Source organism: Mus musculus, chromosome 6, assembly GCF_000001635.26.
Source record: "Mus musculus strain C57BL/6J chromosome 6, GRCm38.p6 C57BL/6J".
NCBI classification, from domain to species: Eukaryota; Metazoa; Chordata; class Mammalia; order Rodentia; family Muridae; genus Mus; species Mus musculus.
In genome coordinates, this window is record NC_000072.6 from 69,609,569 (window position 1) to 69,628,662 (window position 19,094).

Genomic DNA, 19,094 nt, shown 5'->3' on the forward strand with positions numbered 1-19,094 from the left:
ACAAAAACAGAAATGTGATTGTGCTGCCATCTACTGTTAAGATAGCCAAAGTGAAAGCAGGGCTGTAAAATATCCACTTTGAAGTCTAGAGGAAATACTACATTTACAGTACTGTGAGCCAAGTAGTAGTATGTTTAGAACAAAAAAAGTACTATGACAAATGTGGTGATTCTTTATTTAATTCGTTACAAACATAAATAAAATAGTGTTCACACAGGCACATTCACACTTATACCACATTTCATGGCTTCATGAAATGAAAAAACAGAGATATAAAATGTTCTCTGAGATAAAGTGAGATTACAAAACGATACAATAATATAGAACTTGATGGTATAAAGTCATTTATTATAAAGCCATAATATAACAAACTGTAGAATATGCCATGATGTTTTAAATTGATGGCACATTGTGATGTCTTCTTGCATTCATGTAGCTACTTTAGAGTCACAGATTGTTGCTACTGCTCAGAATCAAGGAAGATTAGTGATACCACATACAATGGTATAGAAAATGTTAAATACTTGTAATTTGAATTCAGGTTTACGTTGAAAAATGCAGTAATTTGGTAGCCTTATAAATGGAAAATTTTGCTTTCCTGAACTACCAAATATAGTATTAGTATATTAAGATACATTATATTGAATATCTCTATAATTTCAACACCATCTAAACTGTATAGGCCTCACTGAGATTCTCCACCTGGATAGGTTCTACTTTTCAATTCTTAGAGGAGGGACAGATTTCTAAAAGGGGCTTATGGAGCACAATAAATGCACATTTTTCTTATTGAAATATTTATCTCTTTTCTTATTTTGGTAAGTTTTGTCATCTCTTTGGTCTTGAATTAGGTGGAAGAAATAGGTTAAGATAAATTATACTCATTTTCTTACCTTTTAAAAATCATAACATAGCCACATACTGCTTGCCACTACTTTTTCCTCCATTCATACAAATCCACATACACTCCTTGCTCTTTCTCTGATTCATGGCTACTTATTACCTTTACTCATACGTAAAGTTTGTTTAATTCATATGGTTTTGATATTTGATGTGCAATTCTCTTTGCAACAGATGTTATTACTCTAAAAATACTCCATAAATTATCAAAATGCAGATATTAGGAGATTATGTGGTGACCAGTCCTAAATTATCCAACTACAACATACTTTCTGCACCTATTTCCCAGGAATTGACAGACCCACAATGTGAGGACTCTCCCACGTTCTGACTCAGGAGAGGCGACATCCCAAATCACTCACATGAAACAGTCTTGCTGCAAACTGCAAGAGGACTTTTAATTCAAGATAGCTCTTGGGCCCACAGTCATACACCACGCAGGGGTAGAGGACCATGGGGCTGAGTAGCTGAGTAAGGGGGTATTGAAAGGAAGAAACCGCAACCAAGGAAGTGGGGAGGACCTTGTTAGAAAATACCAAAGATACCAGTTAAGAGTCCCATGGAAGTGCAAAGTCACAAGAGTCACAAGGAATACCTGGTAATTGTTCTGGTTATCTCTCAAGACAGTTTCTAAGAGCCCCTAAAAATAGCACATTCTTTGAATGAACACTTTTTGAACCCAGGAAGTGGGTCGGTGGAGGAATGTTGTTATCTGTTTTATGATTAGCATACCTTGGAACATTTAGTCACAGAGGTCACATTCCTAAGACTGGGCCTAAAGGCCTAGAAGTTTGCTTTTATATTTTTTCAAAATCATTTCAGAGTGGGGAAAAATATTTTAAGAGCCAGAGAAATTGGAGATTTGCTCTAACATAGTGTGATGGTTTGTATATGCTCAGCCCAGAGAGTGGCACAATGAGGTGTGGCCTTGTTGGAGTAGGAGGGACATTGTGGGTATGGCTTTAAGGCTTTCATCTGAGATTCCTTAAAGCCTGTATTCTGCTAGCAGCTTTCAAATGAAGAAGTAGAACTTTCAGTTCCTCCCAAACCATGCCTGCCTGGATGCTGGCATTTTACTGCCTTGATGATAATAGACTGAACCTCGGAACCTGCAAGCCAGGCCCAAATAAATTTTGTACTTATAAGACCTGCCTTAGTCATGATGTCTGTTCAGAGAAGTAAAACCCTAAGGCAGACTGTGTCTCCTAGAAACATCAGAGAAGCTGCATTCAGGTGGTCTAATGGCTGATGCATAAACAGTACATGAACAAAGATGACTCCTGAATACATGTAAACATTTAAATGGTAATTCTTCATGGTATTCCACTTCATGGTATTTAGTTACACCTAAATAAAGAATTATGGTGTAACTGTGGAAATTCTGAGAGTAGGCAAAATAACACTGTTAACTAGAATAGAACCCCTGGAGGATCAGTAAAACAGGACTGTATTCAAACTCTGTGTTTTCGACTTTATTTTACCTCAAATGACATAAGTAATAAGGAAAGTGATTTTCTGAGTTTTTTCTGATGGAAGGTTCCTGAGAATCCTCCAGCTTCTCAGGCTGCTATGATGTACCTGATATAATCATTCTCCTAGTAAAATGATCTGAATATAAAGATATCAAAATAATACGGGGTATTGCAACTTATCTTAGGTTCTCAATAAAACTTCATATTAGTACTGTATTCATGAATAGAAGACACTTTTTTGACACAGACCATGACAGAATCAAGTTACTATGGACAAAGTAACTGCTAATAAGAGACTAAAGCTTGATAAATCAACCATTCTATGGTGTGACAACAATTTATAATACATGAATACTCTCTGGTTATTGAAATATTATGTAATCATACAAATGTCCAGGCATTTTGTTTCTCTATTTCTTGTCTACTTTGGTTATTGAAGCTTGTTTTTCAATTAATCAGAAGTTAATGGAGAAATACATGACTAGTCAGAATGATGACACACTCAGACCTGAATGCTTAAGTTAATATGGAACATCTAGCTTATATCTCTATCTCAAGTCTCAGAAAATGTCATGTAATAGGTGCAGATTAAATGTAAAACTCAGAAAATAGGAGACCTGTGAAATGCTGTCCTCTGGATACAATGTGGCTATTGTAATAGTGAACTCAAAAAGGAGTCATTATCTATCTGCAAGATCATGGCAGTCAAAATCTTGATCTAGATGACAAGTTCACCTCCAGGACTCAATCTACACTGAGCGATTAGTGCTATAGTGTTTCCCGGATATCGAGAACCTTTAGTATTAGAGAATATAATAATATTCTCTGGTACTAAAAGTGACCATAGGGTTACCATGTTTCAGAAGACAGAACCACATAAATGCTCATGTGGATATCACTAACTAGGGTAAGTAGATTATAAGAGAGAAATATGTGAAAATTTGGGAAGATGGTTGTATTACATGGATAAAAAAGTATAAGAGGGAGGAAATGATGATAGACATAATAATTTGCTGTGTAGTTGTGTGAAACTCAAATTATAGAAATTTGGAAAAATAAGCTTTCATTCTAATACACAGGTTAACTCTAAATTTGCTGAAGGCCCTCTGGGTCCCTTTGTCTGTGTGGAACAGGTCTCTGGGGCATGTGGACAAGGTGTCAGTGGGTGGCAGACAGACCAACATGCGAGATTGTGTAGAATCTGAATGTACTCTCACAAAGTGAACACCAGTCTTATATAGTACAGAAAATACAAGGGGTAGGAAGTCACAGCAGCCAAAGTACATTGAAGTGGCCTGACACAAAACAAAGGAATGGCCTCAAAAGGATTTACAGAAACCAGGAAAATGTTTACAGTAAAGATAAGGCAGTCCTACCTAAGGTCAGCTTAGTGAGAGGTAAGGATTTCACTCTAGTGTTATACCTTTGAACCTTGTGAAGGCCAGCACCAGGAGGTTCTGCTCTTGGCAGGCCTCATGAATAATGCAATATCACAATCCCCCTAATTCCTAGGCCTTGCTAAATTCTTATATGAGTGTAACATTTAAGTTACTGGAGAATCTCCATTTGTCAGAAGAATTCAAGGATTTGCTTCTAATATGCAATGTAGACTGTACTGAAGATTTCTTTCTCAGTGGGATTCCTTGGCTCTTTCATGGTATTCCCTTGTTTGGGTGCTATTTGCTACTGTCCTTAGTAAATTCTCTGGAGACCAGCTCTGAGCTACTGGTTCCCTCTTTTGTAATGCTTAATTAGTTACTGAATAGGTAACTACCTTACTGCATTCTTGCCTGATTCCAAGTTTCTGTGATCTTGGAACACTGGGGAGACTTAACTGTATCAGAATTTAATCTTAAAAGGCATTTATAATAAAATATTAAAAGAAAGCTCATAGTTCCATACACCAGACTAATGCGGGAATGGGGTATGTGTATGTGGGTAAATGAAAATGCCAAAGCTCCAGGAGGTGAGTTTCATTGAAACTCTTTTCCTCATGAGTGCTTACAGACTTTTCATCCTGTCAAGCAGACTTGATTTGAGTGCATGGCATTTCCCAGTGTGCATGGCATAAATTATTGGTCTCCTCTACTCATTCTATTCACTGCTGTTACTACGGGAAAAACCAACACATCAACTCCTAATATTTAATAAAAACCTTTTTACCCATCAATATAGCTCTAGGTTTTCTTTGTCTATTTCCTAGTTTGGACTTACATTATCTGTAGCAAAAACCTCCCTGTCCCTTTTCTTTCCCATGTCCCCTTTCAGAATGACTGTCACTGTTTCCACTCTGTATTTTTCTCTTCGATTTTACACTTTTCATTTATCTTTAAACTAGTATTCATAGCTATTACATTATTGTTTTGCACATGTTTCTAAGTTTTGGGTTGTGATGATAGGTGTTTATGCTTCCTATTTAAGCCCTTTTGAGAACCCTAATCACTTCTCTGAAATTTGTTACCTTTTGATGTCAGCAAAGCTATGGAAAGAGACAGTCCTAAAGACAGATTGTCTTCAGAAATGGCAGATAAACATGACGCAGAACACTGCTGAGAGAGCACCTTTGTAGACCCTTTAGGATAAACAATCACACTTGCTTCCTTTCGCCAAGCATTGGGCAGCTCTACAGGGGCGACTCAGCATAGGGTTGCTTATGCTCACACTGTGAACTGTTGATGCTAATTATGTTCAAACCTGAGGACTTAAGAATGAATTGGGGAGCAATCTCATCAATATACTCAAGAAATAATACACTGGAACTAAAAATTGGGAAATGGTGATTCTCTTTTTTCTCTTAGGTGAGTTTTACACAAATTCTCATTTCATGAAAGCCGAATGCCTCTTTCACTCAACTGAAAGATGAATCTTCCTTTTAAACTTTGTTGTCACAGATCAAGGAAATACATAGGTAAGAAAGATTCATGCATAGTTGTGAAGATAGCATAGACAAGATCAAAACATCATGAGACCATTAACAAAATTAGGGCAGAATAAATGTCCCAAAACTGAGTTCAGTTTTCTATTTGTGGGAGTAGAAGCCTAATCTCACATGGATCTCTAGACATCAATTACTAGGCACTTGTTACTGACCCTCATCTTGGTTCTACTAAGTTCAAAAGCAATCATTCTGCTACTTTACTACTCCCCAACCTTCAATAGCACAAAATTTAATTGAATAGATTTACATGATATGATCGAGTAAAAAGAATTTGTAAGAATATACTGCCTCATTGAATTAGAGGTAAAGGGAATTTGATGTTGATTACTAGCAATCTTGGATTATCATTAGATTATACCATAAACAGAACACATATGAATTTAATTAATATGTAGCATTATTTTAACAGGTAATCATGGAGTATAGATTCGATATTATATATATATATATATACATACATATATATATATATATATGTATATGTGTATATGTATGTATATATATATATATATATATATATATATATATATATATATATATACAGAGAGAGAGAGAGAGAGACAGAGAGAGACAGAGAGAGAGAGAGAGAGAGAGAAAGAAGCAGGGTCCCAGAATTTGTAGTCCCAAGAACTTAGCACAGCTGGGGCTGTAAACATTCTGTACTAAGTGGGAAGTCAGAATGAAATCCCTCTTCTTGGAGCTCCAAGAACCCAGAGGAGACAGAAAGAAGAGGCAGAAATATGGAAACACCAAGAAACAAAGCCCTCTTAATCAACATGAACAAAGATCACATGAGCCCACAGAAATGAAGGAACATGCACAGGCCCTTCACAGGTGTCTACCATGTCCTCTGCATGTATATAATGGCATCCACTTTCATTTATTTATGAGATTCCCAAAGTATGCAAATAAATATTTCTCCAACTCTTCTGTTCTGTCGGATTGCTGCATCCAATTTCAATGTGTGTAGTGGTTATGATGCACAGCAATATCATAAACTGAAAATATTTCTCCTCAGCCAAGGAGATAGGGTTTTAAGAATTGTCTACTAAGTAAGTCCTTCCTAAATCTCTGATTTCTATAAATTGAACCCTAAAGAACATGATACAGAACAGAGGAAAGCTGAGGGAATTTATAGGAAAAAGGACCTTACTCCCCATTCTATTTGGAGACAATTGATCCAGAGTGAATTCTGGAAAAGACTTGGGTGTTCATATTATATTAATTCATGTTCCATAATTAAAGAAGGAGGCAAAACTTCTCATTTTGTTTTATGTCCATAGTTGTTTTGCTTGCATAAATGACTATGCGTAGTATTCATAGTCCAAGGAATCCAAAAGAAGGTTTTACATGGTGAATATTCTGGAAAAGGATTTACAGAGAGTTGTGAGTTTCCAATTGAGTTGTGGTTGCTGAATTCAGGACTATCTCTCCAGCCCTGGAGAAAGATAATTTGTTAAAGTCACCAGTATCACTACTTGCCCCACATACTAAGGAACTGTGGACAATATTCATAAATGGCAGAAAACAGGTTTTGAACAGAAGTAAAAACTCCAAACCAGAAATACATTGTAGTCTATTCAGTGGTTTAGTAAGAATAAAACTTGTACATTTTCCCAAGGTGGCTCAACAAATGATATAAAAATTAAAAATTAAAATTCACTATAGGGATATTCAAATGGCTAGGTTGGGTTAGTGCACACTTGGTAAAAGACAGTCTCCAACCCCCCCCCCCCCCCCGCCCGCCACTTCCCTGCCCCGATGACTTATTTAGTAGAATAAGTGAGCTGACATCCTCCTGATAGAAGTGCTATAAGTATAAACATTTGAGAGTAAGAGTTCAAGTTGCAAACACTTGTTCTCTTCATATTACTCATCTAAAGGAGAAAATGAAATATCACCAGTGCCAGTATCTATTTCAATGCTAAAAATGTATCAAAGAATCTTTTATATAAAGGTCTCCCATTTGCAAAAATAATTGGCAGCAAATTTTTTCAATATTCTGTTCTATTATGGGAGACCCGGGCACAGCATAATAGAGTTTCTAAGAAATATTAGCCCTTCCCAGGCCCTGATTATTTGTTTGGTCCACTCTTCTCACTTGGAACTTTTTGTTTGTCTTATTGTACCCTATCTAGGAGTCAATCAATGTCTGGTCACAGTACAGCCATAAAGCCTCCCTCCCAGTTTTTGATGTTCTTGCTGATTTGGATCCCAGGTATTGAAGGATGACTATGGGTATTCTTTAACCATTTGCAATCATCACTTGGAACTTCAGTAAAGTCCTTTTTGTCTTGATTAAACAATATATTGTTTGTATGATTCCAATTACAAGCATGATATTTGGCATCAAGGTGACCTAATCCCCATCCTATTCAACTGCATATGTAGAGAAGAGAGTCAGTATTAATTACATGACAAGTTAGGAGATTACTATATCATTAGCTTGATATCAGCAGAAACAAAGGAATGCTCCTAAACTCCTCGTATACCACACTTTCAGGTTGAAATCAGGGGTTCCTTCAAGGGTTAGAAGTAGTGGATCATTTTGTAGATTCATATTCTTTTCTATTTTTCATCTGTCCTAGTAGATGGACACCTTTACAAATACGAATGAATTTTAATAAAATGGGTTGTGTTCTCTCTAATGAAAGACAAGTGCTATACATTAGATGGCTTGAGGTTGTGCCTAAGCCCCCCTGTTCTGTGAATTTTCATGAAATTCTGGGATTATGAAATAATGGAAGCTTTTCTTTAAGAATATGAGATTGTGATGTCCAGGCTGAAGAGGGATGGAATAAATGTCATTTAGCCTACTTTTCTAATAATGAATGTAAAACTGCCATGGAATAACAGTGTGTTGGGTGAGTTCTTTTGTAGGTGAATATAAACATTTATTCCACATTGTAGTGAGACCAATCATCATAAGCTAGCAAGAGAAAACTTATTTTGAACTTTGTTTTTTATTTACTTATGTATATGTCTTTATGCCATGTGTATATGGCAATGCCCTGAGAGTCTTTGTTATTGTAGTCTGCCATGTAGATATATACCTGTTGATTTGCAATGAGGTAAGGCCTTTCTAGCTAGGGTTTAAGATACTAATCTCACTACACCATAAATGAAGCCAATAGTGTTAGTAAAAAATGAGATTTTCTAATATGCCTTGTTACATGCTTGAATAAGAACCCTTGTTTAATAAACGTGATGAATCTTTTCTTTTGACAGTTTTGTTTTGTTCCCATTATATACAGCCAAGCTATCACAACACTAGATTAAGGCATTGCTCTTTTTCATTTATATAATATAAAAATAGAGCTATTTAGGATATATGGTTTGTGTGTAAGTATGTGTGTATACATTGATTATGTATGCTTGTATGTGTCCACATGGTTGTATGTGTATGTGTGTGTGTGTGTGTGTGTGTGTGTGTGTGTGTGTTTATTTGAATTATGAATTTAAACAAAACTAATTTAGGCGAGGAATTGTTTTTTACTGGATAAATAATTTCTCAGGACATTGATAGATGTACATAATTTTCTGTTATCCTTTAGGCATCTTGTAGGAGAGGGAGACTCAAGAAGTCCTGTATCCCTTTTTTCAGTCTCCTGTGAGCCAAATAGGAACAAAGACCACAGAGATGAAATAAAAATCTTTTGTTGTTTTGAGAGGTCTATTCTACTCAAGGCAGTCTGTTGGGCCTCTGGGGAGGCAAGAGTATTAACTGTAAGAAGTATGGAATCCCTAATGGTCACTATGCAAAAAACAGTAAGTTAGAACTGAAAGTATGATGTTATAAGAAGACACCTTCTGTTTCCACTCTTCTTCACTGTATTATTAAATGTGAAGAATAGCACTTTCTGTAGTATACATGTCAAAATAGTTTATAATAGGAAATGAATGAAACTGGCTGTCATATGACTGAACTACAGCTCACCATTAATTCTCAGAGTTAATTGTAATAATGAATTCCAGGATCCTTTTAGTGAACAATTCTTAGTAACATAAGGTCACACTAATGAGCAACATATTTAAAGACATTTGAAGAACAAACTGACAAACAAAAAACATGAGAATTTATACTTCCTTTGAATGAATGTCATAATCTCACTTGAACAAATTTTGACTTGATTACATATTATAAGTTGCAGAGTGCAAACTGGAGGAGATTGTACACAATACAAAGACTTTTAAAAATATTATGTTTATCCTAATAGTTTTGCATCAAAGATAATTCAGAGCCAGTTACAAAGTGATATATGTTGTCAATGTTCCATCTCGTGATGTATACCTTCCACCATGCTTTTTCCTTCGAGCTAAATATTCTCTTTTTTGTTTCCTTCTTTCTTTCTTTATTTTTTTTTCGTGACAGGGTTTTTCTGTATAGCTCTGGTTGTCCTGAAACTAACTCTGTAGAACAGGCTGGCCTCAAACTCAGAAATCCACCTGCCTCTGCCTCCTGAGTGCTGGCATTAAAGGTGTGTGCCACCACACCTGACCCTGAGCTAAATATTCTAATAAGTTTTGTTTTTAAATTTGCTTTTCCTTAATCTTACTCCCTCATTTTAATTGTTACAATATTCAAATTTTTTCTACGACAAAATTGAAGTTTCTGGTGCCAAGTATTCACAATTAAATGAGTATTCATACTGACATTCAACTCATCGTTGTACTTTTTCACCAGACATATATGGGCTGAGCTACATTCAGAAATCTACTGTCAAATTTTCTGGCACAACAGAAAGAACCAGGTAAAGAGAAACAGTCTAGATTTGCTGCTCTTGTGGGCTCTTTTACAGTTAACTTGATTTTCTCATAGGCAAGCGAAGAATGTCTACATAGTTGTGATTTTTGTTTCCACATATGGATTCAGAAAGAGTATCTTGGTTTCTAACTCATCTAATTAGCAGAACAAGGAGAAAACACTGGAACATACATAAAAGAATCCTTTCAGATGGTCATTATTTTAGTGGAGAATAAAGTATAGATGCCAGGACAAAGTAACAAATCCATTGCATGTTAATGATATAGAACTGTAAGGGCAATTCACCAAAAACTTAGTCATACAGGCTGGTGATATGAATAAGTCACACTTGCTAACTATGTTCAGGTTCTAGGGTTTCTTTAGGGAAACATGAATATTCAACTATTCATATCTCATATTACCAGAAGTTATTAGAAACTCAAGGTTATATACAAATGGAAAAAGTCTTCCAAAAGAATACATGTTTTGTATTGGCTAGAAAGGAATCCTCTAATTTATTTCTGTTTTCATCTTTTATGTAGTTAAGTGACTAGAATTTTGGGCAACGGCTTGCTAGATATCATTCTGAAAGTGATAAAAAGTGTAGTACAACAATCCAAAAAAATGACTATTTTCATTTAGATTTTTACATAATATTGAAAGTTCCTTGGGTGTATTTTTGCATAATTATTTATTGAACATTTATATAGGCAACTTTTGAATATTCATTTAAGTAGGTTGCATAAGTGAAGTTGTCTTTATAAAGAAAAGAAATTGAGTTCATTATGAAAAGTTGTTGGATATATTTCAAACAATTCATTATAACTTCAACCTAATATTACCATCTTGGCCGAATACATATCCTAATATTAATTTTTGGAATTGAATCTTTTTGGTGCCTTTTTTTATTCATAAGAAACTAGTACATGAGCAGTATCTGGACTGGAAGAAAATCAAAAAAGAGCTCCAAAATGTGTGTCCACTTTTAAGGTCCAAACTTGCAGAGAAGATTAGAGAAACAAGAGGAAAGAACTCAATCAATAGTTTCTTCCTCGTCACCATTGAGGATTATTAATAAGATGTCAAATGCTATAGAAACTCTCAGGAGAAGCCTTGGGCATTTATGACTTACAAATAAAAACATGCAAATATACTCCAAGTACAAATGCAGGGAATACTGACATTCCTCATCATGCCACATTAGAATCTCCTTGAACAACATCTTTCCATTGACACCTTCATGAAAACCTTACACTAATCTTCAAAAAGGAATACAAAATGTATCATAAGCTTGAATGTACATTGGAATGCTAATGATTTTCTAGAGGACTTTGTTCATGAATGTTCACACAAGATAAGTTCAACAACTATAAGCATCAAATCTCTAAGAGATAATGGTGAGTAAGCTTGAGGAAGACAACCATGCAGGGCCACAGATAAAATAATAGGAACAGAAAGTTATCAAAATGGAAGAGATGAGTGGGTTTATTTGCAAGGAAGACATGAGGGGTGTTAGAAATAATAGACTGACATTGAACAAGACAGCTATGTAACTGATAAAACCCACTATTTATATTCAGAATCTAGTTAGTAATAGAGAATGTTGTTAATCATTGAAGTTAAACGATACCAGTATTTTGTAATACAATTAAAATACCAACAGAAATTCATAGTTTACATGGGTAAAAACATGAAGTCTACAAATTAATAAGTAAATAGTTAGCTGATAAGTTCCTAAGGTGAAAATATAATCTTACTAAGCAAATATCAAGGATTAAGAAGGACTATGTCCCTCCAGAGGCCAAAGTGAGTAATCAATATACTAATTTTGCATCCTTAAGATGCTCTATATATTCTGTACTCAAAGCCCTAATCTTTCCCTCAGCATTTCTTTTGTTATCAGCCCTTTTCTGAATATGACTGCAAGCCCTAGTTAATGGTGAACCATTATGATTGCATTGATTCCACTATATCATTTCAATATGAACTCTACATATCAAAATCCCTAACTACTATTTGACAAAACTCATATGCCAAATAACATGAATGAAATTAAATAACTAGGATTCATTGGACATGGGCCACTATATATGTGTCAATAAATTTTTGCATATGTTATAAATATAATTGATAAACTGTCTTCTTGTAAAAGAAAATGAAACTCTCATACGGAAAATTCATGGTAGAAGAAATGATCAGAGAAATAAAACTCTTAGAGACACCAGGTGTGTCAGACTATGGGCTAGGGAAGCTTCTTGTATGTGTAACATAGAATTCATGCTCCACATGTGATTGAAAACTCTTAGAGACACCTGTCATTTTTTGTCATGGGTTTGTAGGAGTGAGTGAAAGTTGCTGCTTATTAAAATAATCAGATATTCCAGGGTAAATGAGCATTCCTCAGATCTTCTCTCCTTAAAATCAAAAGCCAAAACCAAAAGCAAACCAACTAAACCAACCAAACATAAAAAAAAAAAAAATAAAGTATCTCATATATCATGATTCATCCTCTGATTAGTGCCTTAGGGTATCTTAGGCATCCTTGTGATTCCACTTCATGAAGACAATAAACAACATCAAAAATTAGTTAATGAGTTTCCATCAAAACGGGAAAATTAGAATCTCCTCATCTTTAGCTGCATAGTTTAGACATGACATTACTTCATGAAATAAAGTTGGATCTTTATTAGCCCTCACTAACTGGTATTATTGATCTAGCAGTAGTTTTTAATAGATCTAATGACATATAATTATAATTGGAAGAAATTGTGCAAATTGTTAACCCTAGAATCTAAACTCTTCATATCCAAAGTCTTGTTCATGATGCATAGAGATTCTTATGCAAAGGTCGGTTGATTATGTGCTTCACAAGACGTCAAGTCTTGCCTGAAACTGATGATGTAGCTACTCTGACCCATTTTCCCCACATTTCCCTACAAGTTGAAGGTGGGATGTTGATGGACTTAGGTGTATACAGTATCTCTGTGGGTGCTTTTCTAGTCTGTTTCCCTGTCCATGTCTTCCTACACATTTCAATGAACATTTAATCCTCCTTTTCTGATTTTATATCCCGTGGGAGGGTTGATCATTAAGCATGTCCATAGAAAGGAAAAAAGATCCTGACAAATATTCTTCTAGAAGACATGAGAGCAAGTGAGGAAATGTAGAACTGACTTGCTGATTCACTGATACCTCATGATTCAAAATATTCTAGTGACCTTTCTAGATCACTGGATTTTCTGATGGTATTATATTGCTGTGGAAAGATACAATAACCACACACACACAAAAAAAAAAAAAAAAAAAAAACTCTCCCAATGAAAGCCTTTATTTGGGACCTGCTTAGTGTTTAGTACATTATCTTCATATTGTGGATCATGGCTGCACTAAGACAGACATGAGAGATGAGCATGTGGAATCTGGATCAGCAAGGGACCAGAAAGTAGAAATACTGGGCATGGATTAGGCTTTTAAAACCTTAGAGTCTAAGGCAGTGACACACTTTCCAGAAAGGCCATACCTCTAAATCCTATCAAATAGGGTTTCTTACTAAGAAATATTTGAAATATTTTTAATTATATGAAACTATGATGTCCAGTCTTATTCATATAACCACAGTATGCATAGAAATGACCAGAAAAATGTGCCAAGCAGTGAATTTCTTTCTTTCTTTTTTTATTACATATTTTGCTCAATTATATTTCCAATGTTATCCCAAAAGTCCCCCATACCCTCCCCCCCACTTCCCTACCCACCCATTCCCCCCCCTTTTTTTTTTTTGGCCCTGTACTGGGGCATATAAAGTTTGCGTGTCAAATGGGCCTCTCTTTCCAGTGATGGCCGACTAGGCCATCTTTTGATACATATGCAGCTAGAGTCAAGAGCTCTGAGGTACTTGTTAGTTCATAATGTTGTTCCACCTATAGGGTTGCAGATCCCTTTAGCTCCGTGGGTACTTTCTCTTGCTCCTCCATTGGGAGCCCTGTGATCCATCCACTAGCTGACTGTGAGCATCCACTTCTGTGTTTGCTAGGCCCCTGCATAGTCTCACAAGAGATAGCTATATCTGGGTCCTTTCAGCAAAATCTTGCTAGTGTATGCAATGGTGTCAGCGTTTGGAAGCTGATTATGGGGTGGATCCCTGGATATGGCAGTCTCCAGATGGTCCATCCTTTCGTCAAAGCTCCAAACTTTGTCTCTGTAACTCCTTCCATGGGTGTTTTCTTCCCAATTCTAAGGAGGGGCATAGTGACCACATTTCAGTCTTCATTCTTCTGGAGATTCATTTGTTTAGCAAATTGTATCTTATATCTTGGGTATCCTAAGTTTTGGGCTAATATCCACTTATCAGTGAGTATATACTGTGTGAGTTCCTTTGTAATTGTGTTACCTCACTCAGGATGATGCCCTCCAGGTCCATCCATTTGGCTAGGATTTTCAAATTCATTCTTTTTAATAGCTGAGTAGTACTCCATTGTGTAGATGTACCACATTTTCTGTATCCATTCCTCTGTTGAGGAGCATCTGGTTTATTTCTAGCTTCTGTCTGTTATAAATAAGGCTGCTATGAACATAGTGGAGGATGTGTCCTTTTTACCGGTTGGGACATCTTCTGGATATATGCCCAGGAGAGGTATTGCTGGATCCTCCGGTAGTACTATGTCCAATTTTCTGAGGAACTGCCAGACTGATTTCCAGAGTGGTTGTACAAGCCTGCAATCCCACCAACAATGGAGGAGTGTTCCTCTTTCTCCACATCCTCGCCAGCATCTGCTGTCACCTGAATTTTTGATCTTAGCCATTCTTACTGGTGTGAGGTGGAATCTCAGGGTTGTTTTGATTTGCATTTCCCTGATGATTAAGGATGTTGAACATTTTTTCAGGTGCTTCTGTGCCATTTGGTATTCCTCAGGTGAGAATTCTTTGTTCAGTTCTGAGGCCCATTTTTTAATGGGGTTATTTGATTTTCTGGAGTCTACCTTCTTGAGTTCTTTATATATATTGGATATTAGTCGCCTATCTGATTTATGATAGGTAAAGATTCCCAATCTGTTGGTGGTCTTTTTGTCTTATTGACGGTGTCTTTTGCCTTGCAGAAACTTTGCAGTTTCATGAGGTCCCATTTGTCAATTCTCGATCTTACAGCACAAGCCATTGCTGCTCTATTCCGGAATTTTTCCCCTGTACCCATATCTTCAAGGCTTTTCCCCACTTTCTCCTCTAAAAGTTTCAGTGTCTCTGGTTTTATCTGAAGTTCCTTGATCCACTTAGATTTGACCTTAGTGCAAGGAGATAGGAATGGATCCATTCGCATTCTTCTATATGATAACAAACAGTTGTGCCAGCAACATTTGTTGAAAATGCTGTCTTTCTTCCACTAGATGGTTTTAGCTCCCTTGTCGAAGATCAGGTGATCATAGGTTTGTGGGTTCATTTCTGGGTCTTCACTTCTATTCCATTGGTCTACTTGTCTATCAGTATACCTGTACCATGCAGTTTTTATCACAATTGCTCTGTAGTAAAGCTTTAGGTCAGGCATGGTAATTCTACCAGAGGTTCTTTTATCTTTGAGAAGAGTTTTTGCTATCCTAGGTTTTTTGTTATTCCAGATGAATTTGCAGATTGCTCTTTCTAATTCGTTGAAGAATTGAGTTGGAATTTTGATGGGGATTGCATTGAATCTGTAGATTGCTTTTGGCAAGATAGCCATTTTTACAATGTTGATCCTGCCAATCCATGAGCATGGGAGATCTTTCCATCTTCTGAGATCTTCTTAATTTCTTTCTTCAGAGACTTGAAGTTTTTATTATACAGATCTTTTACTTCCTTAGTTAGAGTCACGACAAGATATTTTATATTATTTGTGGCTATTGAGAAGGGTTGTTTCCCTAATTTCTTTCTCAGCCTGTTTACTCTTTGTGTAGAGAAAGGCCATTGACTTGTTCGAGTTAATTTTATATCCAGTACTTCACCGAAGCTGTTTATCAGGTTTAAGAGTTCTCTGGTGGAATTTTTAGGGTCACTTATATATACTATCATATCATCTGCAAAAGTGATATTTTGACTTCCTCTTTTCCAATTTGTATCCCCTTGATCTCCTTTTGTTGTCGAATTGCTCTGGTTAGGACTTCAAGTACAATGTTGAATAGGTATGGGGAGAGTGGACAGCCTTGTCTAGTCCCTGATTTTAGTGGGATTGCTTCAAGCTTCTCACCATTTACTTTGATGTTGTCTACTGGTTTGCTGTAGATTGCTTTTATCATGTTTAGGTATGGGCCTTGATTTCCTGATCTTTCCAAGACTTTTATCATGAATGCGTGTTGGATCTTGTGAAATGCTTTTTCCGCATCTAATGAAATTATCATGTGGTTTTTGTCTTTGAGCTTGTTTATATAACGGATTACGTTGATATATTTCCGTATTTTAAACCATCCCTGCATCCTTGGAATAAAACCTACTTGGTCTGGATGGATGATTGCTTTAATGTGTTCTTGGACTCGGTTAGGAGAATTTTATTGAGTGTTTTTGCATCAATATTCATAAGGGAAATTGGTCTGAAGTTCTTTATCTTTGTTGGATCTTTCTGTGGTTTAGGTATCAGAGTAATTGTGGCTTCATAGAATGAGTTGGGTAGAGTTACTTCTACTTCTATTTTGTGGAATAGTTTGTGCAGAACATACCCAAATCTATGGGATACAATGAGAGCATTTCTAAGAGGAAAACTCATAGCTCTGAGTGCCTCCAAAAAGAAACTGGAGAGAGCATACACTAGCAACTTGACAACACATCTAAAAGCTCTAGAAAAAAAGGACGAAAATTCACCCAAGAGGAGTAGACGGCAGGAAATAGTCAAACTCAGGGGTGAAATCAACCAAGTGGAAACAAGAAGAACTATTCAAAGAATTAACCAAATGAGGAGTTGGTTCTTTGAGAAAATCAACAAGATAGATAAACCCTTAGCTAGACTCACTAGAGGGCACAGGGACAACATCCTAATTAACAAAATCAGAAATGAAAAGGGAGACATAACAACAGATCCTGAAGAAATCCAAAACACCATCAGATCCTTCTACAAAAGGCTATACTCAACAAAACTGGAAAACCTGGACGAAATGGACAAATTTCTAGACAGATACCAGGTACCAAAGTTAAATCAGGATCAAGTTAACGATCTAAAAAGTCCCATATCCCCTAAAGAAATAGAAGCAGTCATTAATAGTCTCCCAGTCAAAAAATCCCAGGACCAGATAGGTTTAGTGTAGAGTTCTACCAGACATTCAAAAAAGATCTAATTCCAGTTCAAGCACTGAATTTCATGTAGTGCAATGCAATGGAAAATGTCTTCCTAAAGAATACACGTTTTGTATTGGCTAGAAAGGAATCCTCTAATTTATTTCTTGTAGTCTCCCCTCCCCCAGCCTGAAACCTGCTTGCTCAGGGGTGGAGCTTCCTGCTCATTTGTTCTGCTAAGCCCACTGCTGGAACCTGCTGCCTTGCTGTTAGTGCCACCACATGCTGACCCTTCTACTGGATTCTGAGATTATTTGTCGGGAATCGGGTTCCCTCCCCCTTCCTTTATAACTGAAATGTCGGAACTAGTAAAATTGAGCTTTGATCAGAATAACTGTCTTGGCTACATTTCTTTCTCTCGCCACCTAGCCCCTCTTCTCTTCCAGGTTTCCAAAATGCCTTTCCAGGCTAGAACCCAGGTTGTGGTCTGCTGGCCGGACACAACAATTTCTGTTTTCATCTTTTATGTAGTTATGTGACTAGAATTTTGGGCAACGGCTTGCTAGACATCATTCTGAAGGTGATAAAAAGTGTAGTACAACAATCCAAAAGAAATGACTATTTTCATTTAGATTTTTACCCAATATTGAAAGTTCCTTGGGTCTGTTTTGCATAATTATTTATTGAACATTTATACAGGCAACTTTTGAATATTCATTTAAGTAGGTTGCATAAGTAAAGTTGTCTTTATAAAGAAAAGAAATTGAGTTGATTATGAAAAGTTGTTTGATGTATTTCAAATAATCCATTATTACTTCAACCTAATATTCCACCCTTGGTAGAATACATATCCTAATATTAATTTTTGGAATTGAATCTTTTTGGTGCCTTCTTCTTATTCACATGAAACTCTAGTACATGAGCAGTATCGGTACTGGAATTAAAACAAAAAAATAGCTCCAAAATGGGTGTACACTTTTAAGGTCCAACCTTGCAGAGAAGATGAGAGAATCAAGAGGAAAGAACTCAATCAAGAGTTTCTTCCTCGTCATCATTGAGGATTATTAATAAGATGTCAAAAGCTTTAGAAACTCTCAGGTGAAGCCTTGGGCATTTATGCTTTACAAATAAAAACATGGAGATTTACTCCAAGTACATCTGCAGGGGATACTGACATCATGCCACATTTGGATCTCCCTGAGCAACAACTTCCCATTGACACCTTCATGCAAACCTTACACTAATCTTCAAAAAGGAATACAAAATGTATCATAAGCTTGAATTTACATTGGAATCCTAATGATTTTCTAGAGGACTTTGTTCATGAGTGTTCACACAAGACAAGTTCAACAACTACAAGCATCAAATCTCTAAGAGATCGGTGAGTAAACAAGAGGAAGACAACCATGCAGGGCCACATATAAAATGATAGGAACAGAAAGTTATCAAAATGGAAGAGATGAGTGGGTTTATCTGCAAGGAAGACATGAGGGGTATTAGAAATAATAGACTGACATTGAACAAGACATCTACGTAACTGGTAAAACCCACTATTTATATTTAGAATCTAGTTAGTAATAGAGAATGTTGTTAATCATTGAAGTTAAAAAAGACCAATATTTTGTAATGCAATTAAAATTACAAACAGAAATTCATAGTTTATATTGGTAAAAACATGAAGTCTACAAATTAATAAGTAAATAGTTAGTTGATAAGTTCCTAAGGTGAAAATATAATCTCACTGAGCTAAAACCAAGGATTCAGAATGACTATGTCCCTCCAGAGGCCAAAGTGAGTAATCAATATACTA

General features: G+C 36.1%; 1 pseudogene and 1 further gene; both read left to right on the top strand.

The window, feature by feature from the left end:
• Window positions 1-19,094, top strand: part of Igk (immunoglobulin kappa chain complex) — a 3,171,119-nt gene that overhangs the window by 2,053,933 nt on the left and 1,098,092 nt on the right.
• On the top strand, window positions 7,480-7,855 carry Igkv13-54-1 (immunoglobulin kappa chain variable 13-54-1; annotated as a pseudogene). The gene is given in 2 exon segments: window positions 7,480-7,518; window positions 7,645-7,855. Coding segments are annotated over 2 exon segments (250 nt in total).